The sequence below is a fragment of the Lissotriton helveticus genome, chromosome 5_1 (genome assembly GCF_964261635.1).
Source record: "Lissotriton helveticus chromosome 5_1, aLisHel1.1, whole genome shotgun sequence".
In the NCBI taxonomy this organism is placed as follows: Eukaryota; Metazoa; Chordata; class Amphibia; order Caudata; family Salamandridae; genus Lissotriton; species Lissotriton helveticus.
Genome location: NC_136065.1, coordinates 404840611 through 404863742, shown reverse-complemented (window position 1 = coordinate 404863742; position 23132 = coordinate 404840611). Strand labels below are relative to the sequence as shown.

Sequence of the window (23132 nt, the reverse complement as noted above, 5' to 3'; positions counted from 1 at the left end):
ATGTAATAATTCAACTAATCTTCTAGTTTGTTTGTTGTAATCTTGAAGGAATGATGATTGGATGCAGGGTTTGCTGAAATTCCATTTTGCCTACCTACCTCTAATAAGACCCAAATTGCACTCACTTACTGTAAGACCTTCACGTTTTATCAGTTTATTGCAATCATTTTCATTCATTTGTTTTGAAAATGTTACTCCATCCATCCTTTATATTCATTTTTCAAAGGGGTAAAGTTATTACTAAAAGCAAATCTTTTCCATGTTACTTATGAATCAAAATCCAGCTGAATTATCTCTCTCGAACTATATCTCTCAACTAAAATTTCTCCGTACATTTTTGAACTTTTATCAAATTGTCCTGTCTTCAGGAGTCAGAATATCATTGTTCTGGCAATCATTCAATAGAAACTAGAACACAGGCAAAATACCAAAATAAAATGTTTCTTTTGCATCCTTAATTCTTATTTACACCAACTCTCATAATCTGTCTCACGGTTATCAACTACTTAAATTTGATAATCTTCAGATTTTGTTCTTTGGCACCTGGAAATACTGTTTATTTCGTTCACATGCTTTAATTTGAAAATTGAAAGTGAAATTGGAGGCACAAGTGCGGCTAGCGAGGACGAAAAATCACCAACCGCTGATTTGGAAGCAATCGATACAAAGAACAATAACGAACCGGGTCGAGACTCGGCATCCAAAAAGAAAATGGAAAAGAAGAAATCCAAATTTAGAAAATCACACAAACCACTAGATGATGAAACAACGGATCAGGGGAGCAACCAGGACCAAGCAAAGAAAAAACATAGACCCCACCGGAAAAGTCCGACTCCTACATTTAACCCCTTCACTGCGGCGGCTATTCCGCCGCAGTGCTAAGGGGGCGGGGCGGCAGCACGGCGGGCGCATGCTGATGATGGAACCGCTCCATCACCAGCGTCGGTTGCGCTGTGCTTATGACGAAGCCGTTCCGTCATGGCCCGCCCCGCTCAATAGAACGCTCAGCGCAGGCGCGGAATTCGCGCCACGCATGAGCGGCGAGTGGGCCATGACGGAACCGCTCCATCATCAGCACAGCGCACCCGCAGCTGATGACGGAGCGGTTCCGTCATCAGCGTGCAAGGGGTTAAAGGAGAAACAGAACTTAAAAATCCTAAAAATGGGGCAGTCGAATTGAGTAAGGGAAAACAACAACATGATACCGATAAACCAGGAGGCTCTGTAGAACCATCGCTGAGCGAGGTCCTGAAGACCATAAAGGATTTTCATTCGGATGTCAAAACCGATAGTCAAAGGAATCATGACGCGATTCAACAACTCCAAGGCGCTATCCAGAAGGTAGATAATACCTGTACGGAGATAGTGGATAGAATGGCCTCGGTGGAGAGCAGCACTGAAAATCTAGAAGCAGATGTCATTAAACTCCAAGGGAAAGAAAAATCTCAATCTGCTATTATCGAAGACCTAATGATAAAGGTGGAAGACCTTGAGAATCGGGGAAGAAGAAACAACCTCCGCTTCTTGGGAATTGCAGAAGGGGCAGAGGGAAGTGATGCCAAGGGATATATTGCTATTCTTTTGAAGTCTTCCATGCCCGAACTTTCAAATTGGGAATTGGAACGAGAAGTACATCGTGCTCACCGCTTTCCTCTGACACTTCCTAAGAGACCTATTAAAGAAAATCAGTACCCAAGTGCTATTCTGGTCTGTTTTGGAAACTTTCTTTTAAGAGAAGCAATCTACGACCTGGCTAGACCAATGACCAGAAAAGAATTTCAAGGAAATAAGTTCTTTGTCCGTCCTGACTTTGCACACGCAACGGTTGAACGCCGATGGAGGCTGAGACAACTCTTTGCCCCATTTGAGAAAATTGGAGCAACCGTCTTTCTGCTGAATCCAGCACGCTTGAGAGTACTCTACAAAGGAACATCAAAGAACTTCACTAGCGAGATCCAAGCTGAAGCTTACCTGCATGAACTCTCTGAACTAAGAAAATAGGAGGGGGAAAACTAAAGTTAACCAACTGAAGCGTTATATGGCTAAAAACTTTTTGCTATCTCAGGCGATCAAGCAGGCGGTGATGCTCGGATCACTCGATCGCCCATACCTGGGGCCCCTCGGTCCCAGGATGCCTCACGGACTGGTAGGGGGGGAGGTGCGAGAAGCGGGAGGGGTCAGGGGGGGATAAGGGAGGGCCGGGGAGGAAAAAGGGGGGAAAAACTTCATCACATCAGGATATAGAAGAAACTAAATAAGTCAGTGCAACAAAAGCAGAATGGGGGAGAGCGAAATTGAAACAGAAATGCCTATGCGGATAGTCTCGTTGAATGTTTATGGACTAAATGATGGTAAAAAACGAAGAGCTATGAGGGAATATTCAAGAATATTGCACGCCGAGCTGATTTGCTTTCAAGAAACACATATAGAGGCTTCTCAAAAGGGGTTTTTAGAACAGCTGGGATATCAATTAGTATCATATACGACGCAAGTAACAAGAATACGAGGGGTGGCGATCTTAGCAAGGCATGGATATGTGGTTGTAAATAGGCAAAAATCAGACTGCTATGGCCGATGGGTTTTGGTGGAGTGTCAGGTGCAGGGCTTTAACTTCACACTATGTTCATTGTATGCTCCCACTGTAGACGACCCGGAAGTTATGGACTCTGTTAACGTACAAATAGCCAACTGGCCTCTGCCATTAGTAGTTTGTGGGGACTTAAATGTCAATGGCCTGAATGGTTTGTGGAAGAACGATCCAGGGAAATTCTCCGGTCGGAAGAAGAGAAGCCACAGGGCATTGATTCAATTGATGCGTGATAACGGTCTAGTAGATATGTGGGAGCTGCAAAATAACTTAGAGAGTGGTAGTACATATTATTCTGCCCCTCATAAGGCTTTAGCAAGGCTAGATTACTTTTTGGTATCACCAGCAGTAGCTTCTATTGCAAAGATTAGCATATTCCCCCGGGTAATGTCCGACCATAACCAGCTTGTCTTAGATATATCAATTTCTGCCCAACAAAAGAAGGTGACAAATTGGACATTTGAGAGAGCCCTGTTACTGTATCCGGAGTATACTGCCCTAATGAAAGAATGGAGAGACATTTTTTGGAGCTAAATAAAGGCTCTGCCCCCCCTGCAGTAGTGTGGGATACGCTGAAAGCAGGTATAAGGGGGGAGACAATTAGGTACTCAATTAGGCGGAATAAGGCAGAGAAGGAGGAAGTAGAAACGAGAATAAGGGCAGTCGCTAGACTAGAACATGAACTTAGCAGCGCAATCAGGGCGAACCAGGATATTGTCAGAATAACATATGAGCTTGCTATGGCTAAGGCAGCGGTTGGGGAGCTATTTGCGTCTAAGGCAGCAGGGAAGTATCTGGCGTGGAGAAAGAACCAATATGAGTATAGTGAGCAGATAGGCCGTATGTTAGCTGTTCGAACTAGGCAGGCTGCTACTAAGGGGGATATTTCTGAGATCAGGGCTGAGAACGGAAGTGCTGCAACAACACCGGAGAGTATTTGTGCTAGGTTTCGGGACTACTATCAGAGGCTATATGAAGCCGATTATACGGTGCCTAGCGAGGATATAGAGAGGTATCTTGGGAGTGTCAGGCTAGAGAAGCTAACGACAGAGGATAGGGGGATTTTGGAGATAGCATTTAATAAAACGGAAATGCAGAGGGCAATCTATGACTTACCGTCAGGTAAAGCGGTAGGCCCAGACTCTATACCCTTGGAATTTTACAAAACATTTTTACCCGAGATAGAAGAAGAACTATATGAGATGGTTGTAAATATACAAGAGGGTGCGATACCCCCGGAGTCATGGGGAGAGGCAACTATGATAGTCTTTCTGAAAAAAGATAAGCCCCCAACCAATCCTGGGTTGGATAGGCCGATAAGTCTAATGAACAGCGATGTGAAAATTTATTCAAAGATGCTGGCAAATAGGCTAGGAGCTGTAATTGGGAAGATCGTCTCTCCATGGCAGCACGGGTTTATCCCTTGGAGAGGAATGGCGGAGCATGTTAGAAGAGTGCTTACGTTATTCGATGGTACTGCATCCTCACGAGACCCTATGGCGCTGATTCTTTTAGACGCTGAGAAGGCGTTTGATAGGGTCTCGTGGGGATTTCTCTGGGCTGCGTTGGAGAAGTTGAATCTGGGGGAGGGTTGTGTGGGGGCTTTGAAGGCCTTATACCACAATCCAAGAATAAGGGTTAGAACCATGGGGGAGCTGAGTGGTATAATAGATATTGGACGAGGAACTAGGCAGGGGTACCCCTGCTCCCCGCTACTCTTCGCTCTATATATAGATTCATTCATTAGGAGGATAGAGCAGAACAGAAACATCTTGCCCATAGCACTGAACAGGCATGAAACTAAAATCCTAGGATATGTGGATGACCTGGCCATAACATCAAGCGATCCAGTGTCAGCCCTAAGAGAAATAGAACAGGAAGCTGCTGCATTTGGAAGACTGTCTGGGTACAAATTAAATGCAAATAAGACCCAAGTGGTAATAAATAAGAAAATATCTTTAGTCGATCCAAGAGTAGTAGAGACAGCAGTATATCTGGGGGTTCGTATAACCTCAGACCTTTCTAAAGTGGTGTCGAAGAACTTAAGCCCCATTATAGATAAGGCTAAAATTGATTTTGACAAGCTGAACAACCTACACCTAACAACAATTGGTCGTTGCAATGTTATTAAAATGGTGTTTTTGCCAAAGGTGCTATATTTATTTAGGACCATACCGCTAATTTTTAACAATAGCTGGTTCAGGGAGTTAGAGAAGGTGACAAATAGATTTATTTGGGCTAAGGGCAAAACACGCTGCAGTCAAAAAATGTTGTCGCTCCCAAGAGAGAGAGGTGGGCTGGCGGTACCGGACTTTAAGGCATACTATTGGGCAACGGTCTTGCAATACATCAGAGGTATGCTGGGGGGGAGTGTTACAGACAGATGGAGAGGTAGAGATGGTGTCCGAGACGTATACGAACTTGTAGTGAAAGATTCCAATCAATGGTTACTTACATATGAGGAGAGGAGCTATTACAAAAAAGTAAGGTTCAAGACTTTGGTGGCCGCAACGTTAGTCTGGTCTGGGATAAGGAGAAAATTAAAACTAGGGAGAATGAATTAATATACCCCTCTATATGGGAATCCATCGCTGCCAGGGGTATTTCATGACCCAGTTATGTGGGGTTGGGATGCATTAGGGGTTAAGACTATTGGGGATCTTATAGGGGCAGCCGGTCTGATCTCTTTTGAGCAGGCACAACGCTTATATAATTTAGGGTGTAGAGACTTTTTTTAATATCTGCAAGTGAGGTGAGTTTTTCTAAAGAAACAGGGGGGGACATGAACTTTCAAAGAGTTGAGCTGTTGGAATGTGTAAGGGATGAAGGCGGATCCTCTATCTCGCAACTATATGGGGAAATTTGTAAATATAAATATAAAGAGGATGATTGTGGCAGAATGTATGAGAAGTGGAGAGGCAAACTAGGTCTAACAGGAAACGAGGCAGAGAAGTCATTAAAACTGTCAAATTCGGTGCTAAGAGTGGCAAACTTACAATCTCAACAATATAAGACTATGTTTGAACTTTACTACACTCCTCATAGAATAGCGCATTGGGGGGGGACAAGCGGGGGCATCTGTCCAAGATGCCAATCCACGCAAGCAGACACAATTCATATGTTTGCATCATGCCCCTCTCTAGATGTGTATAAAAAATCTTTAGAACAATTTTTTGCTGATTCTCTGGGGATTCATTTAATTTTGACTGATGAAGTTATGATTTTGGGTGTAGTGAGGGAGGGTGTAGAAGTTCTCCACCATGAGTTTCTGTATTTAGCTAAGACCCTTAGTAGACTATGCATAGCCACACTCTGGAAGGATCCCAACCCCCAACGTTACAGCAATGGATCTCTCGGGTATTGGCCATATATATCTTAGAAATGGCCCTATATGAAAAAAGGGGGAGGGAAAAAAAAGAAGCTGGACGGAGGATATGGGCCCCAATATTTGAATGGAAACGGAGGCTGGGTGAGATATAAGATGAAATAGGGGGAAAGTTTTAAGCAATTAAGATTGTATGATATTTCTTGATGATGGTTTTCTATTGTTCTTGGGATGAATTTTTCCCTTCTTATGATTCACTTTTCCCAGACTATAGCTCTTTGTGTTTTTGAAAAATGCTTTATTTGTTTTGAACCTGATGATAATGCTTTCTGAATTGTAAGGTACTTTTGTTTCTCTGGCAATGTCTTATGAATTTGTAACTCTGATGTTGATGAAATAAAAAAATATATAAAAAGATAATTTGAAAATTTCAGATGCAATATTATGATATTTTTGTATCCTCCCATACACAGCATCTTACCATAATTTTTAGCTTACTCCTAGCACTTCTTTTTGAAGTGGCATTTGTTTTACCGTCTATTGTAGATTGGTTCACAAGGTCTGTTGATTTATGGTCAAAGTTCCTAATCAAAATTCTTGATTGACTATGCAATTACTGTAACAAAAAGGATTTCTAGAATTATAAATGATTCTGGCATTCATTTTAAAATGTACTTAGAAGTCTAATATTGTTGTAGCTTCATAATATAGGCATGCATCTCCCTTATGTTTCCATTTTCATTTTTTCAAGGAAAACAGGACACATCCTGGATTTGAACCACCCCTCGAGGGCTTACTGAATCCAAAATATCCATGCAATATTAAACACCTAATAACCTAATAATATTTCCCTAAGGAGTTGTATTTCTAATGGAAAATATTTTAGATGATGTTGTGGTGGCTGATCTTATTTGCTAACTTATATGGAACCCGAGTCTAACTTTATGCATCATTTTACCTGCCTAGTTGAAAATGTTGCTATAAATACAGTTTTTCTACTATATTTTCCCATGAGTTTCATCTGTATTCTATATGTATAGGGACTTTAAACTGCATCTTCCTTTATCAAATTATTGCAATGTGAACAATTTAAACAACTCCAGATTTCAGCTATATTTACCTTAGGGTCTTAAATGTACTTACCATTCTAATTGCTTTCTAATACGAGCTTCTCTGACATATGAAATACTGTTTTTTCGGACATAGTTGTTTCTCAATCCCTCATCAAAAATTATAAGTCTTCAACGTTGAAGGACAATATTTTTTATTTTCCTGCTTTAGGCTGAGTATTGTGATGTAATTACATATTTTGGTTGCTCCTTTTTAAAATATGAAACACTTTTTCTTCTGAAGCTTTCTTTGTTGTGTGTTTCCATATTTTTAGCTAATACCTTTTTGTAATATCCTTGAACCACATACCACGGTCTTTCCCTTCATAATCTTATGCATACCCTTCTGTTTCAGAAAATGTAATTTATATTTTATATTTCAACCATTTGTTCAGGATGAAGTTTTCTCTCTACATATAGATTTTTTAGTGAATGCCACAAACAACAGAGACATATGTAGTAGAACTGATGACATGACTTAGTGATCTGTGGGTTAGTAAAGCAAAATAACCATGCCATTTCCAGTGGGAAGGGAAGCGATATCCAAGATGCTCATCTCCCAGGCTACTGTACTTCTTTTCAGTACTCCCAGTGCACCTTCCAAAAAGGTTTTTCAGTGATCTGAACAGTATTTTATCAGACCTGACATGGAAGATGGATAAGAAGAGAGCAGTGCTGCATAAATTTAAAAATTCGCTGAGCGAGGGAGGGCTTAGGGCTCAGAATTGTGAACTCTATCACACGGCCACCCAGTTGCGATGGCCAATAAGAATTATTGTCGGCCAATGTTAATCCTGAGACAGAGGGTATACTTCAAAAACTACAAGGATGACCATTGTTAGATTGGTTGGCGGAAGCCAAAACTGGAGACATCCCAATGAATAAATTGGCTAAGGCGCCTAAGCACTGTTGGCACATGTAAATACAACCAAAGAAACACCTACATCTATACTCTCCATATCTCCCCATATGAACACTCACTGACTTTAAAAAGGTGTCTCTCACCCATTCAGATAAGGTATGGAGAGACACAGGGGTGGGTACTATAGAAGACCTGTTTGGACACAACATATTGCTCACATACCAAGAGGTTAGAAAGAAATATGGAATTGGTTTCGGTCACTTTCTAAGACTCAGTGCATTGAAACATATAGTAAGATGAATTTGGAGAAAGGAGCAAATTGAACTGCAACCGTTTGAAGCTCAGGGTTGGTTACAATGGGACTGCAATGGCAGAAAAGCGGTCACTCTATTATATGGAACATACACCTCTTACCCTGCATAAAGAAAAAAGTGATGCGCACCACTGGGGCAAGAACTGACAAATGGGCCATGGCCAGTCTCACTACAATTATGATTGAGAAATCCCGGAAACAAGTATACCCAGTTCAACTATCTACACCATAACCTACCTTCCTCCAAAAGACATCAATCGTGTGTTTCCAGGCACACTGGCAAAATACAGCTGATATGATTATTAGCAGACTGACTTTCTGCACATGGTGTGGGTGTGCCTGGGGATAACACATTTTTAAAAACAAACTTTGTATGACACTGCTGAGATAGTGTTTAAACCGCTAACGACTGAATCACTAGTGTGCCTGTTAGGGGACAACATGCCCAGAACGAAACAGAACCAGTGAACTATGAAGTTCATAGATCTAGCCTGCATTCTAATTAAAAAAAGGAATTGCTGTAGCTTGGAAGTCACACACTACCCCACCACTCAGTTAACTGGTACCGAGACTTAAGGAAAAAGGCAACGGCATGAAACTGGCATGGGGCATGGTATGTAGAAGCTCCGTACAAGGAAGAGGGGGTGCATTATTTGTTATCACTGGGGACAAAATCGGATAACAAGCCCCCTTGAGGAACATAAACGGTAATGAAGTGGGATTAGACCCCGAGTACATGTGAACAAATAGTATGAGAAAGACGAAACCTAGCATAACGGTAATGAGTGTTTGAGGGTAACACCTAAATAACAATCTGTACCAGGAGATGGCCCCTCTTCTTTCACTCGAGATCTCTGTGACCACCATTTGAAGTGAAGAAAGTTAGACTCTCAAGCACCCATGGGAATCAACCCAAATGGGCACATACAAAAACAAATACCAGAAGCACACCTTTGAAAATAGAGAAAGCCGCACCTGCAGTAGCACCTAAATATAAAACTGTCAACATTGGCGTAATAGTCTAGACATGCCCCCAAGACTACATGTTTTCAATGAGTTATCAGGTTACTGTATTTTCGTCATGTGCTACACAAGGGAGATTTATATACTCTGAAATGTTGATTGCTCTGGATTTGAATAAACTGTAGCTACAGATTCTGTGCCATAGGGCACACAAGCCAGAAATATGTATCTAACTGAGCCAAAATGTTAAATCGATTTAGATGTGTTATGCACATGTATATACAAAGCAAATAAAGAAGTACTTGAACAAAAAGATAATCATGTCATTTAATTCCCATGTTAATGTCATTAAGCACAACAGACTTCTGATCCTGCTGAACCAGTTGATAACATGATATGATTTTCCGAATATACAATCTCTTCTCCCAGGAGAAGACGACTCTTAATGGTGAGCAAATGCAAGGCATCTATGTTTTTCAGTTGGTAGCATAAAGAGATATCCCATATCTTTTATGTTGTCGTCATAACACAGCGGTACTGCTATATGCTGTTAAGAAAAGCTATTGTTGTATTTAACAAAAGTGTTGTTAGATAAACCTCAGGATGCTTTCCTTGAAATTAACGAAGGTTATTGGGCAATGTATGTGGCTATTTTACTTGTAATGCACACACCACAGAACTAAATTGCTTCTAGGCAGAGGCAAGCTGGAATACATTTTACTTAAGATGGCACAAAACGACTGGAAACAATATGTGATACAGAAAGGCGAGGGAAAAACATGCATGATGAGCAACAGGTTAGAGCAGGAGATAACAGATACACTGGTGGAGGCAGAAACGTTCGCAACCTGGTGCAACAGGGGGGCCTGGATATGCGGCCTGAGGCAGGTTAGAACAGAAGGATCTTTAATCTCGAATTGAACTGCACCATTGATTGATTGGGCAACACATATGTGGCTGCAGAGGGAATTCCTAAGGAAGGAGTCACCACAGAAAAACATCTGGTCCCCTGTTTTTGCTTCTGCTTTGAGCATGGTTAGGCCACATTGATCAGGTGAGCATTGGTTGCACAATTCTTTCTGCAAGTATTTGGGGATATACCTTTGATGCACTTGTAATTTACCATAAGATTTGAGAAAAAAATCTTGTGTATTCAGCTGATAAATTATGACGGACATGGACCTATCTGTACAGGCTTTGTACAATTAGTGTGAGTACTCTGTCTTCTTCAGTGACAGCTAACACCTTTGTGCTAAGTGTACGTGAATTGCACATTGACTATTTTATTAAAAATTCCATCTTGGCTGACAGCAATTGCTTTGATGGTGATGACTGAAGTTGGGAAATAGTGCAATCCCGCGTAATATATAATTGAAGAGTACTCCATGTAAAGGCACTCCCTTTGTAGTCATTGATGTAGAACTGGCCCCAAGGGGATACAATGGTCCATAATTGGATCCCATGGAAGATTTTGAAGATGAGATAGCTGTTGATACTTCCCCTACAGACAGTATCCTTGCACCTACTTATCTTTAGAATGACTCTCTGTTTTAGAGTCTTGCACAGTTACACAGCAAAATGACCCTAGCAAATGTGTAGCCACATTTTCTTTTTCGCATGATTTAAAAACATGGCCTGTAACCAGTGGGGAGGCAAGGAAGCGAACAGTGTTGTATTTGTTTCCCTGCCCGTCTTGCAGACCAAAGCAGAGGGAACAACCACGCTGCTGCGTTATGCACTGGCTCCCATGATCCACCAGGGCATGGTGGTGGGGCCTGCTGATGTCAACTGAACGCCACCACGAGATCCACATCACTGATGGAGCAGCACTTACCTTAAAGGGCCTTTTCCGCTTAAGGCTTTGATTTACATTTCAGACTCTTAGGGGGTAGGATGCACATCAGTACCATGTGCCACCTCTGTGGTGGATTACAGTGCATGCAGTACAGACAATGCCCTTCATCCATTGCACCTTCAACTGCCATAGCCCTGTTCTAAACCTAAGCCATGGCTGTTGTCATCGGGGGTGCACTGGGATCTTTGCCTTCCACACCCATGGTATGGTTCATGAGTGGAAAAGTGAGCTTCACTGTGCATTTTGTATGCCACAATTTCAATAAGCAAAACTCCCAAACGTGTTTTCATATGTTCTGTATTACTACTCATACAATCCCATCTTCAGGTGTGTATCGTGATTTCATATATTCTATATTACTACTCATACAATCACATCTTCAGGTGTGTATCGTGCTTTCATATGTTCTATATATCACGACTTATACAATCCCATCTTCAGGTATGTATCGTGATTTCATATGTTCTATATTACGACTTATACAATCCCATCTTCAGGTGTATATTTTCTACTTTAACCAATGCATTCATTTTATTATGACCCCATAACTCCCTTACTCTATGTGCCCTATGCACCGAGGCATGTGGTGTCATACTACTTAGAAAAGAGTTTCAATTGTGGGCAAGTAGGTCTTCCCTCCTTCACACAGAGTGCTTTCCTACACCTTAGTACCAAATGTCGAGTGTATTCAGTTTTCCTCCTTAATAAAATATTCTGACGCCTATATCACTTCTTGATTATTTATGACTGTATCGCGATTCATAAAAAAGGTCTACATGTCTAAAATAATTTCGAGAGCTCATTACTGATAGAGACCAAGAAGACAGCAGCACAGGTGGCTGCAAGACATGGTTCAGGTCATTAGGTTCTGGCTGTTAAGATATACATGAAAACGCATGGCAAATCACTCTCACTTTGTTATGAATAAGTCATCTTGACCTGCGCACTAAGCTACATTTTGGCTGATGTGCATATAGTTCATATAAAATATGCTTCAAGCGTTCTAAGGACATTGTCAATAAGGGCTTCCTAAAATGGAAGCGCTTTTAGCACTTGTCGGAATTTCGCGGGGACATGACCAGTACAGTAAAATTATAGTGTAACAGATAAATAGTGCTCTTGCTTCCATAGATGTATGGAGGTCATCAGCAGATGGCCTTTGCATTCCTGAACTACAGGTGTTAGTGGTGAGAGAATGAAGAAGACTGCGGATGCCCTCTGGTCTGCATCTGGGGCTGGGCACCCTTTTAAAAAATAAAACTGAACTGGCATCAGTTGATATACTCACTTATGAAGTGGGCAGTGGCACAGCAGACACGGTAGCACAGAAACACACTACACAGAGCGTCGGTTCTCCCAGTGCTCTGCGTTTCCATGGCCACCTGCACAGAAGCAAGCATCTCTGGATGAACCATTACACGTGCTGTGCTATTGCATATATACAGACTAGTTGAGTTCACGTGTGTGTTTGTGAATAGTAACCTGGGTTGCTTCGACGTTTAAAGGGTACATAGCCCAGTTCTAGAGACTGTCCATGCCCAGAATTGTGTTGGGCATGTATCTGGTAAGAACTCACACGGCAGCTGTTAATATAGTGCAAAATTATGGATCGTAAAGTAAAATACATATTGTGAGATGATTTACACTTCCTACCTAAGCACTTTAACTGCTCACGCTCTAAAATAGAAGCAAAATGCATTAAGGTGTTTTTAAAAAAGTCTGCAAGCTCCTTTTGACAACTGCACCTGCTAGGCCACTTTGCAGGGGCATGGGAATGCCATTCACCTCAAGGATTTTGCTGTATCAGGGGCCTTGCATTGTTTATTAAATTATTGATCTGAGTTGTGGGTGTTGTCCCTTATGGGAGTGTTACTGATGAGTCTGTTAGTATACACTCATGACCAATGGCTATCATACATTAATCGGGGTCTGTGGCGTCGTCAGCTTTATCTTATGGAAAAACCCGGTTGGTTACACTTTAAAACCTTGGTTCTCCCCTCCAAAAATACCCTGAAATAGAAGGTGACATTTGGCAACAGGATACATTTAGATCAAGTGAATCGATAACTATTAATCCACTTTCTTCCTTTCTTATTACTCCAGGCCTAATTCAACATAACTGTGAGTACTTTTACACATGTAAGCTCACAAAAGCATCCCTTGCACCCCCTTGCTTCTGAAAATGGCACTCCTTTTTAAAGTCTCATCCTTGCCCCTTTTGTAAATGTTTGGGTTACCTTTGTCAAAACATCTTTATGTTGACTCGGTTCCTGTATCTATCTGTACAATACAATATATGTTGCTACCTCAGATGTTCGCTAAACCAAATAAAATAAATTGTTCAATTTTTAGGGATGTTTGATTATTTTCGTTTCAGTACCTCTTTCCTTTTTCGTTTAACTTTGGTCGTCTTGTTCTCTTTTGACTTTTTGGATTTCTTTTTCTTCTGCACGATCACCTGCTCCTTTGGGAAAAACTCTGCAATTCCTTCCAGCCCGCAGTCCTCCTCCTCTGTGGACATAAAAGAAAGGCAAAAGACTGTTAATCCATGCCTCATTGTTTTAGAACAATTCAGGGCAAGCTTCAAATTCTGCTGAGTACATCATGGCAATATGCTAAGAAAAGGGTATCTCTCTGAAACTTTGTGGAAGAAGAAATTAAATAGGAAATATTTTTCTTTAATCTCCTATGAAACAGATTTCAAATTATTTGTATCATTATTTGTATTGCATCACAGTTTTATTTTTTTATATTAGCAACGCAAACAACATACTTGTACCATAAAACACACAGACATAAAACCTTCAACCATGTACCTTACACTATGTAAATGTCCAGCAATTTCTACATTGCTTAATACTAATATTCAAACCATTTCTAAGTAACTCACATTATTGGTAGATATTATCGCTGAGGCACAAGGGGACAACGTAAAATTATTCGGTATCATACTGTATGGTGAAGTGAGCTAACTGGGATTATACCTAAGGGTGTTTGAAAGCACAGCTTGTAGCATATATATCAAACTAAACACAATCCAACTGCAGAAAGAGTGTAGGTACCAGCAGTTGTCAAAATCACTGGTTTGATATGCATCTTCCCCAATTCTGTTTCTGTTTCACTAGTTGGCTTCAGTAACAAATTGCTTAGAAACTCTTTGGAATGAAGTTTTGCAATTAGATGCATTGTTATGTATTGTTATGTACTTTTGTTTATTTTTTGTAATGCCTCGTTTCTTAACTGATTGACAGGAAACAGAGGTAAATAGTTTGCTTGTTCCTTACTTTCGTTTATTACTCTGATGTTTTCTATAGTACTTCTCAGAAAATAAACATTTAGACTGTCTCAATGATCTATACAGGACCACTCATGTGCATACAGTTTGAGCCATTTCCCTCCTTCAGTCGGCCTAAAAAAACAAAAAACGAACACAATATCTTCGGCTGATGAAGTAGTATTTAAAAGATGTTCGCGATGTTTTAATTCCATTTTTAACATGTAGAAGAAGCATGAAAAGAAGAAAAATGGATCAGGCGTTATTCAGTTGTAGATTTTATAATGTTGAAGAAAGAGTCAACAGAATTGAAAAAGACATTTTTTACTACAACAGTAATGTTCATAAAAAACATCTATATGTATGAGTGGGTCTGTATTTTTTCCCAACATCCGAAGACAGAGATTTCAACATTTTATTGTATCATAATCCGACCTTTTAAGTTTATTTCAATAAGCAAAAATGGGAAGCAACAAATACGTTTAGACATGTTATTGTCATATGTCATGTTCCTGTCATATGTAAATAGGTGAGTATTTGTGTATCACTTTATACTGAAGGAGATAAAGGGCTCGATTCACAAGGGCCTCCGCAATTGCAGCGGATGCCCTGCATTAGTGGAGGGGTTCCTGTACTCGTGGCAGGACCTCTGTACTGCAGTAATCCATGGCAGAATTCTTGTCAAGAGTGCGGCCCCCGCCACAAGAGCATGCCCCTCCACACAGTGGTGGCCGGCATGACTCGCGGGTAGCGGGGCGGGCCCGGGGAGGGGCGGATGGCATGTGGGGGGTTGTGCGAAATGTTTTAAAAAAATAAAAACTTACCTTGCCGCCAGGTCCGGCGTTTGGAGTGAGTAAACCACTCCTCCCCTACCCTGCTCCAAGAGCGGAACAGCTGCGCCCACCCGCCAACTCGCAAACTAAGCAGCATAGAAACATAAAAAGCTGATAACTCAAAGTTATTATCATTTTATGTTTCCCTTACGTTGCACTGCTTATAAGCAGTGAGGCGATGCCCCTCCGCCATAGCGGAGTAGCCGTCACTGCCGCCACGACTACCGGACCTCGACCAGAAGTGCGGAGGCCCTTTGTGAATTGGTCCCAGAGTGCTTTTGTGTAGGACAGAGATTCAAAAGGCATTATCAGTGCCACAGTAAAATTGATTTGCAGATTCACTTGTATGAGAAGTTAAAAGCTGTATTTTTAAGCTGCGATTTTTGGTTGGTTTCTGTGGGACAGGAGGTCGACTAGTAGTACTAGGAACTTTTACAGTGCTTATGATGGCACTGTTATTTTTACTCTTTCATGGTGGTAATGACTTATTTCCCTACCTTTGCAAAGAACGTGTCACAACTTCTTTGCAGCACAGACCAAGAAATGTAGGAATTCTCTTGCAAGGGATAGAGGTGAAATGTTTCTCAAGCTCAATTGTCCTTCACTATAATTGGATGTCATCACATGGATGGTGACCTGCTGGGGACAGCAGACTGCCATACCTGTATTCGCATTTAAATAAAGCACATTTGCTTTAAAAACAACTGTGAGAAAATGCTCTTTTTTTGCATGGCCATCTCCATTTTATGATGAGTTTTATTGATGTTTTTTAGACTCTGCACACTGGGGCACTACTGTCTGGTACCCAGAATATGTGCTACAAGGTCATAGTGTACGATGTAGAAACAACAACCATGGCATGGAAAGTTATATTTCACTTGCGGCTTGCAGCACTTATTGTTCCATCCACTAGTGTGACAAGTTATAAAATATGGTTTGAGACCTACCAATGGAGTCTGACTGTTGCAGTTCAAACCTGTAGTCCAAACTGTCAAAATAACACTTTTGACAGGGAAAAACCTCACTTTGAAATAATAATGTCACCCCTTTGAGCCCACAAGGTAGGGTGCACACAATTTTAAAAGTGGGACATGTAGAAATGCAGTGTTGGCATGTACCCAAGCCCCAAAACCCTATTATAACTGTTGAAGGCTCTGGCTGCCCTATGAGAAAATTAGAGTGCAGATTAATCTAAATATTTTGCTATTTATTGTGCTGTGTTTTCAACTTAACTGTTTTGGTACTTCTAAACACGTTATATATTTTCTTTAGGTTAAGACTGTATGCTCTGGGCCATAGCTACCAGAGTTTGAGTTTAGGTTTAAATTACTGAATCTTTGCCTGGACCTAACGGGTTAGGGACTTTATTAATTTGGGTGGACTACCACCCACATCAATAAATAAATCACCTTCTTCCAGCACCCCCTTTCCCTAAAGGAAAAATAAAATGGTACTTTTAAGTTTGGTTGAGAGATGTCAATGGTTACCTGAACAACTTGTTTTGACATTCATTAAAGGGAAGTGTTCCCTAGGGGACTGTTTCCCTTTTATGAATGTGTTACCAACCCAACTAGCAAATCTGTAACTTTTAAATTTTTTGTGACCAGATTTTGGTTGCAAAGCATGATATATACCATTATGAATCGCTATTTGAAAGGAATGCCCTTACCACGCCACTTCAAAATTCTGATTTGTTATGACTTTATATACCCATTTTGTGATTCAATAACTGTTAGACCTGTCAGCCTTAGGGGGGTCTTCACCCAAATATTTTCCTTCCTTCTCCATTTTGCTGATCTCGTTTTTCTGGCCTAAGGACTCTGCACACTTTACCACTACTAACCAGTGCTAAAATGCATGGCATATTTAATTTACTTATAAGTCCCTAGTAAAATGGTACCACATGTACCTATGGCCTGTAAATTAAATGCTACTAGTGGGCATTCAGCACCGATTGTGCCACCCACTTAAGTAGCCTTTTAAACATTTCCCAGGCTTGCCATTGCAGCTTGTGTGTGTGCAGGTTAAACTGCCATTTCAACCTGGCAAAATAAACCTTTTGCCAGGCCCATACCTTCCTTTTTAATACATATAAGTTACCCGTAGGGTAAGCCCTAAACAGCCCAGAGGGCAGGGTGCATTGTACCTAAAATGTAGGATATGCGGTTTAAAGTTGTACATGTCCTGGTAGTGAAAACCCTTTAATTTTGTTATTCACTGCTATAAGGCTTATCTCTCCTATAGGATAACATTGAAATTAACTTACAATATTTTATAAGTGTAATTTCCAAATGGAAATAAGTAACCAGTTAATGTTTGGTGTCTTTGGAATCCTCATTGAAAATCCTAACTTATGGTGCAGCTGGATTTTAAAATACAATTTTGAAAATGACACTTTTAGAAAGTTGTCATGTTTCTGCCTTAACCATGTTGTGCCTGTAGCCTGTCTCTGGTCACATGACTGGTTGTAGCTTACATTTGGGCTTTGTGAATTCCTACCAGACAGTCACACAAAATAGGGAGCTTAGGTGCGCCTGGATGGCCATCAGTGACAGGATGGGAGGGAGGAGCTGGGCACAGCCCAAATTACACCTTAATAGGCTGTGACCTGCCTTCACACAAAGGGCTGCATACCCCCTGTAGTTAGTCTGGAGCCAGGACAGGGGGGGCAGGATGTCTGAGGTCTTCAAAAGGAAGTCTCTAGAAGCTTCTCCCCCATTTCAAAGGCACAACTGGGTATAAATACTGGAACCCAGACACCACCCCTTCAATACACTTCTAGACCTGTGGATATTCTGACAGGAAGAATGACTGCTGAGCTGGTGAAGAACTGTCACTCTACTAGACTGGTGCCCTGCCTTTCTGTGCTGTTGCCTTGCTGTGCTGCTGCTTCTCTTCAACCCTAATTGCCAGAGTGACTCCAAGGGCTTTTTGGCTGGCTTCCTGACGTGAGCCTCAGGGACTATACCATCTGTGAGTCTACCCTGCCAAGTGTGCCACTCCAGTCCTAGACCCTTGAAATTGGACCTAAGGTGCTCACAGCGTCTGTGGATCCAGCATTACAATGCATCTTGTCTGTATGGTGCAACCCCAAGCAGATCCACTGCATCACCACTGCTGCATGGTTTGGGACCCCCGCAAAGACCTGCATTGCATTGCATCCCATTGCCACGTCGAAACCACCACAGCACAAAGCATCCTTGGTGCAGGCCCTTGCATCCCTCATCAAAGGCAGCCACGACAACGGACTCTGCATTGTAGCCTCGCAACTCCTCGGAACCGACTCATTGCCCTGACTGCAGAACGCCTCCTCTATTCTGGACTTCGCAATGACAACCCTAATCAATGGGATCTTTGATGATGACGCAGCAAGGTTTCGCACTGCATCCTCGCCACATCTCGGAACCAGTGCATAGCTTTGACTGCACAACGCATCTTTGACATGGATCCTCGCAATGCTCCAGAAACCAAGATTTAAGGTACCCTGTTCAGTGGCCACGACCAGATAACCAGAGTTGGAGATTTAACCTTTGGCGCTGTTTACTCAAATCTTTAAAACTGAATATATCTGGCTTTACTTATTGAATTTGTGTTATGTGGTCTGGGTTCATTTATTAAAAATCACTCTATTCTTATAACTCTGTTGTGGGCTCTTTTTGTGGAGTGTTTTTATTGTGATTCTGTTTGCAGTGTTGCACAAAAACCTTGCTCCTGAGTTAAAACTCACTGCTCTGTGCCAAGCTACCCGAGGGTTGAGCACAGGTTAATTTAGATGTTTGCTTGGGACTTCACCCTGAGAAGAATTGTGGCGGCTGCTTGAGATGTGTTTCATCCCCCTCCTCAACCAGAAACTCAATTTCTTACAGTATCAGGTTACAGAATAGCAAAATGAGTGTAGTAAATAAAAAAAAGTCATTGTGTGGTTGAAAATCCTGTGAACACCGGGTTTGCGAATGCCAAATTGCTTAGTACACCTGGTCTCTAATTATCTATTTACCGGGGGCACTTTCCAAGACCATTCTGAGTTTCAACCTCTTAATGAGGGGTAACAGAGTAGCAGCAAATAGTTTCCCCCTATTCCCATTGCACCAGATTTTACTTGACAAAAATGTGTGAACAGACAATTCTGAAGTGTCCTGTCACCACAATAATTATAATCTCATTTTAGACACAAACAGGAGTTGATGCATGAATACGGATTTGTGGGAGAGTAGGCATGAGGGCCTCAGTGTAATGAGCATACAGACTAATACAGAAGCGCTAAAGTGTGCAGAAGGAGGTGAGTATACTTTTCTAGTGTCTATCTCAAATAGAGAAGCATCTAGATACCACTGTAAGTTGGTTTACTCCACTTCTTCACTGATATATGTTGGTCAGGTGTTCTATTTTCTTGAATACCCAGAAAAAAAACCTTTGTCATATGGTATACAACTTTCGTTTCGCCACAGTTAATATATTTGAGCCTAATCACTGCATATTTGTATCCAATGCTCTAAGCAGTTGATAGCCTGCCTAATGAGGCATATTTGGTAATAGGATACTAAAGATGATTCTATCTTCAAACATTTGATGTAAAAGTTGAAGACATCAATGGGAGGGAAGAATAATGTTTCCCTGAGGCCGCATTATTATCTATTCTGAAACAGTGGTTGACTAGTTTTGCCTTTCCGATCTGCTTGGAATTTTGTTACTTCTGTAAAATAGACTGTTTTTTTACTTCATCGGGCACTTATGCTTAACATGTACATTTCTACTTCCATTGGTCTGCAGGCGATACCTCTGTGGACTTTTCAGAAGTAAGGTCAAACAACACTAGCCACAACAAAGAAAAGGAACCTTTTTTGGTAAAGCTTTAAAAAAACAGGCACCACGGATGTGACATTTTTAGAAGTGAGATAACACTATATTAATTTCTGCCAGTCTGTGCAATCTTATAGAAGTGATGCTGCATAAAATTCAGGGCTGCCAAGCTCTCTTATAAGTGAGACTAACTCACATTCAAGGCTGTGACTTCTTTTAGAAGTGAGATGGCACAGCATTCGGGATGTCAGTCTATGCTATCCTGTCCCTCTTCTCGCGGTTTCTGTCCCTTCTCTGTTCTAATTTTCTTTTCCTGCCTCTGCCTTTTTTATTCTTTTGCTTCTTCTGTCTTTTTACAGCTCCTGCGTTTCCTACCTCCCAGCTGTCCAGCCCCCTGCAGAACTACTTAATGGTGGCCCCTGGTGCACAAAAGGCAAGACTGTCTGCACCCATCTGCACAAGGACTGTGGTCAGCACCAGGGACCTTGCCTCTGGGACCCCTTAGCGCTACCACGCAAGGACCCTCCTCCCTCTCAACCCGAAAAGACAAGCCGCCTGCCACCTGGCATCCCCAAAGACGACCCTTGGGCCTTACGCCTGCTTGAGCTGCAACTGCACCTTCAGCCATGCCATCAAGTCAGCTCCCCCCTCCCCTGTAGCCTAGCTGACCAACAGAGCACCCATGCGCCCCAACTGCATCCTCCTCAACGTGCAGTCCTTCTACAACCATGCCACTGAAATTTGGGACCTCCTTGACGACACCTTTCAGGACATCGCTTTCTTCATGGAAACCTGGACCAACTCCTGCTCTGGACCAGACATCTCCATCCCCGACGGCTACAAGATCGCCCGAAAGGACTGCCCCGACCGCCCTGGAGGAGGCATCGCCATCATTCACAAAAGCATGCTTTGACTAACCGCACACTCTAACGACCCAACGACTACCATGGAACACCTCCACATCCAGATCCGGCCCAACTCCTACCCAACACCAACTTCTGCGGGGCACCCTCATCCATACGCCACCTGGCCCCTAACCCCTCTTCGCCGAATTGTAGACCTCATTGCACGCCAGGCTCTCGCATCCATCGACTGCATCATACTTGGAGACCTTAACTTCCATGTCGACAACCCCAGCGACCAGAGCACTTCCTCTCTTCTGTAGAACTCCACCAACATCGATCACAAGCAGCTAGTCACCACTGCAACCCACACAGCCAGACACATGTTCTACCCCATCTTCTTCGCCAGAGGGAACATCAGCTACAGCCACACCACCAAAATCTCCTGGACTGATCCTCACTGCGTACACCTCGCCCTCGAAGCACCCACCGTACACCACCGCCAGCAGGACCAAGGCCACGAAATAACTCTTTGTCAACTCCCTCAGCATAACTACTCCGCCAACACCCACGGACTCCAACTCCGCAGCCCGCAACCTCCATCAATGCATATACATATGCGCCGACACCCTGGCACCCCTCAAGAGAAGACAAGGCAAACAACGCTCCAAGGAAGCCAGCTGGTTCACCCTCGCCCTCCAAGATTCCAGATGCACCTGCAGATGTCTCAAGAAGATATGGAGGAGCAACAATATCCTGGAAACTCATTCAACCTTCAAATCCGCCAACAATGCACACCACCCCCTCCTGAAAGCCACCAAGAAAACATCCATCCAAGACAGAATCAATGCCAACGCACACAACAGCAACGAACTCTTTGCCATCATCAAGGAGTTTGCCAGACCCAACAGCGAGACCACAGATGTTCCCCCCTCCCAAGACTTCTGCAACACACTCTGCACCTTCTTCCACCACAATCTCAGGAAGATTTATTACAGGTTCGACATCCTAGACCTGGCCGCCTGCACCTACCACCACCATCGCACACAATCAATCCGTCCCTCAACAAACAGTGCGCAGAGGGACCTCGCTCACTACAGAGGACAAGCTCAAGACCATGAAGAGCATCCACTCAGGAGCCCCGACGAACCCATACCCACACCACATCTTCCACTGAGCAGCTGCCACCATTGCCCCCGCTCCACCACACCAACAACTGCTCCATCAAAACCACCACCTTTTTATCGATGACTGGAAACAAGTTGAGATCAACCGCTTGCTGAAGAAGCCATCATCAGACCCGACATCTCAAGAACTTCAGACCAATCTCTAACCTCCCTTTCACAGCCAAGGGCATGGAGAAGACATTAATGCCCATCTCTACGAGTTCATCGAAGCTAACCAGGTCCTGGACACCTCCCAATCCAGCAACTGAACCAACCACAGCACAGAGACTGCACTCCTCGCTGCCACAGACTACATTCGTTCCCTCCACAACCTGGGTGAAACTGCAGTCCTCATCCTACTTGACCTCTTGGCTGCCTTCAACACCATCTCCCACCACACCCAAACCATCAGACTCCACGATGCTGGCCTCCGAGACAATGCCCTGGACTGGATTCACTCCTTCCTCACTGGCCGGAACAAGCGAGTCAGACTACCACCGTTCCTCTCAAAACCCATGGAGATCAACTATGGAGTCCCCCAGGGTCCTCCCTGAGCCCCACCCTCTTCAACGTCTACTTGGCCACCATAACAGCCATCGTCAGAGGCCACGGACTCACCATCATCTCCTATGCCGACAACACCCAGCTGATCCTCTCCCTTACCAATGAACCTTCAACCGCCAGAATCAACTTCCACAGTGGAATAGAGGCCGTTGCTACATGGATGAAAGACAACTACCTCAAGCTCAACTCGGACAAGACCAAAGTTCTCATCCTGGGACCCACCCAGTTAACCTGGGATGGCTCCTGGTGGCCAGCCACTCTGGGTGCTCTGACGGACCACACAGGCAACTTTGGCATTATACTGGACTCTTCACTCACAATGAACTGCCAAATCAACGCAGTCTCCTCAGCCTGCTCCCACATGCTCCGCCTGCTCCGAAAGACTTTCAGATGGATCCGCACAGAATCTGGAAGGACGGTCACCCATGTACTCATCACCAGCAGACTCAACTATGGCAACACACTCTACACTAGCATCACCCAGAAACAGATCAAGAAACTACAGAACGTCCAAAATGCCATAGCCAGACTGGTCCTCGACATTCCCCGCCGCAGCCACATCATGCAACACCTCCGACAACTCCACTGGCTCCCAGTCAACGAGAGAGTCACCTTCAAGATCCTCACTCACACCTACAA

At 42.9% G+C, this 23132-nt stretch overlaps 1 protein-coding gene across 1 annotated transcript in view; it reads right to left on the bottom strand.

The window, feature by feature from the left end:
* The window catches only part of CHD5 (chromodomain helicase DNA binding protein 5), a 1012157-nt gene that overhangs the window by 795375 nt on the left and 193650 nt on the right, over positions 1-23132 (bottom strand). The window contains exon 2 of the mRNA XM_078640953.1: positions 13395-13525. Within this exon, the coding sequence (XP_078497079.1) occupies positions 13395-13525 (131 nt within the window). The remainder of the gene's footprint in view (positions 1-13394; positions 13526-23132) is intronic.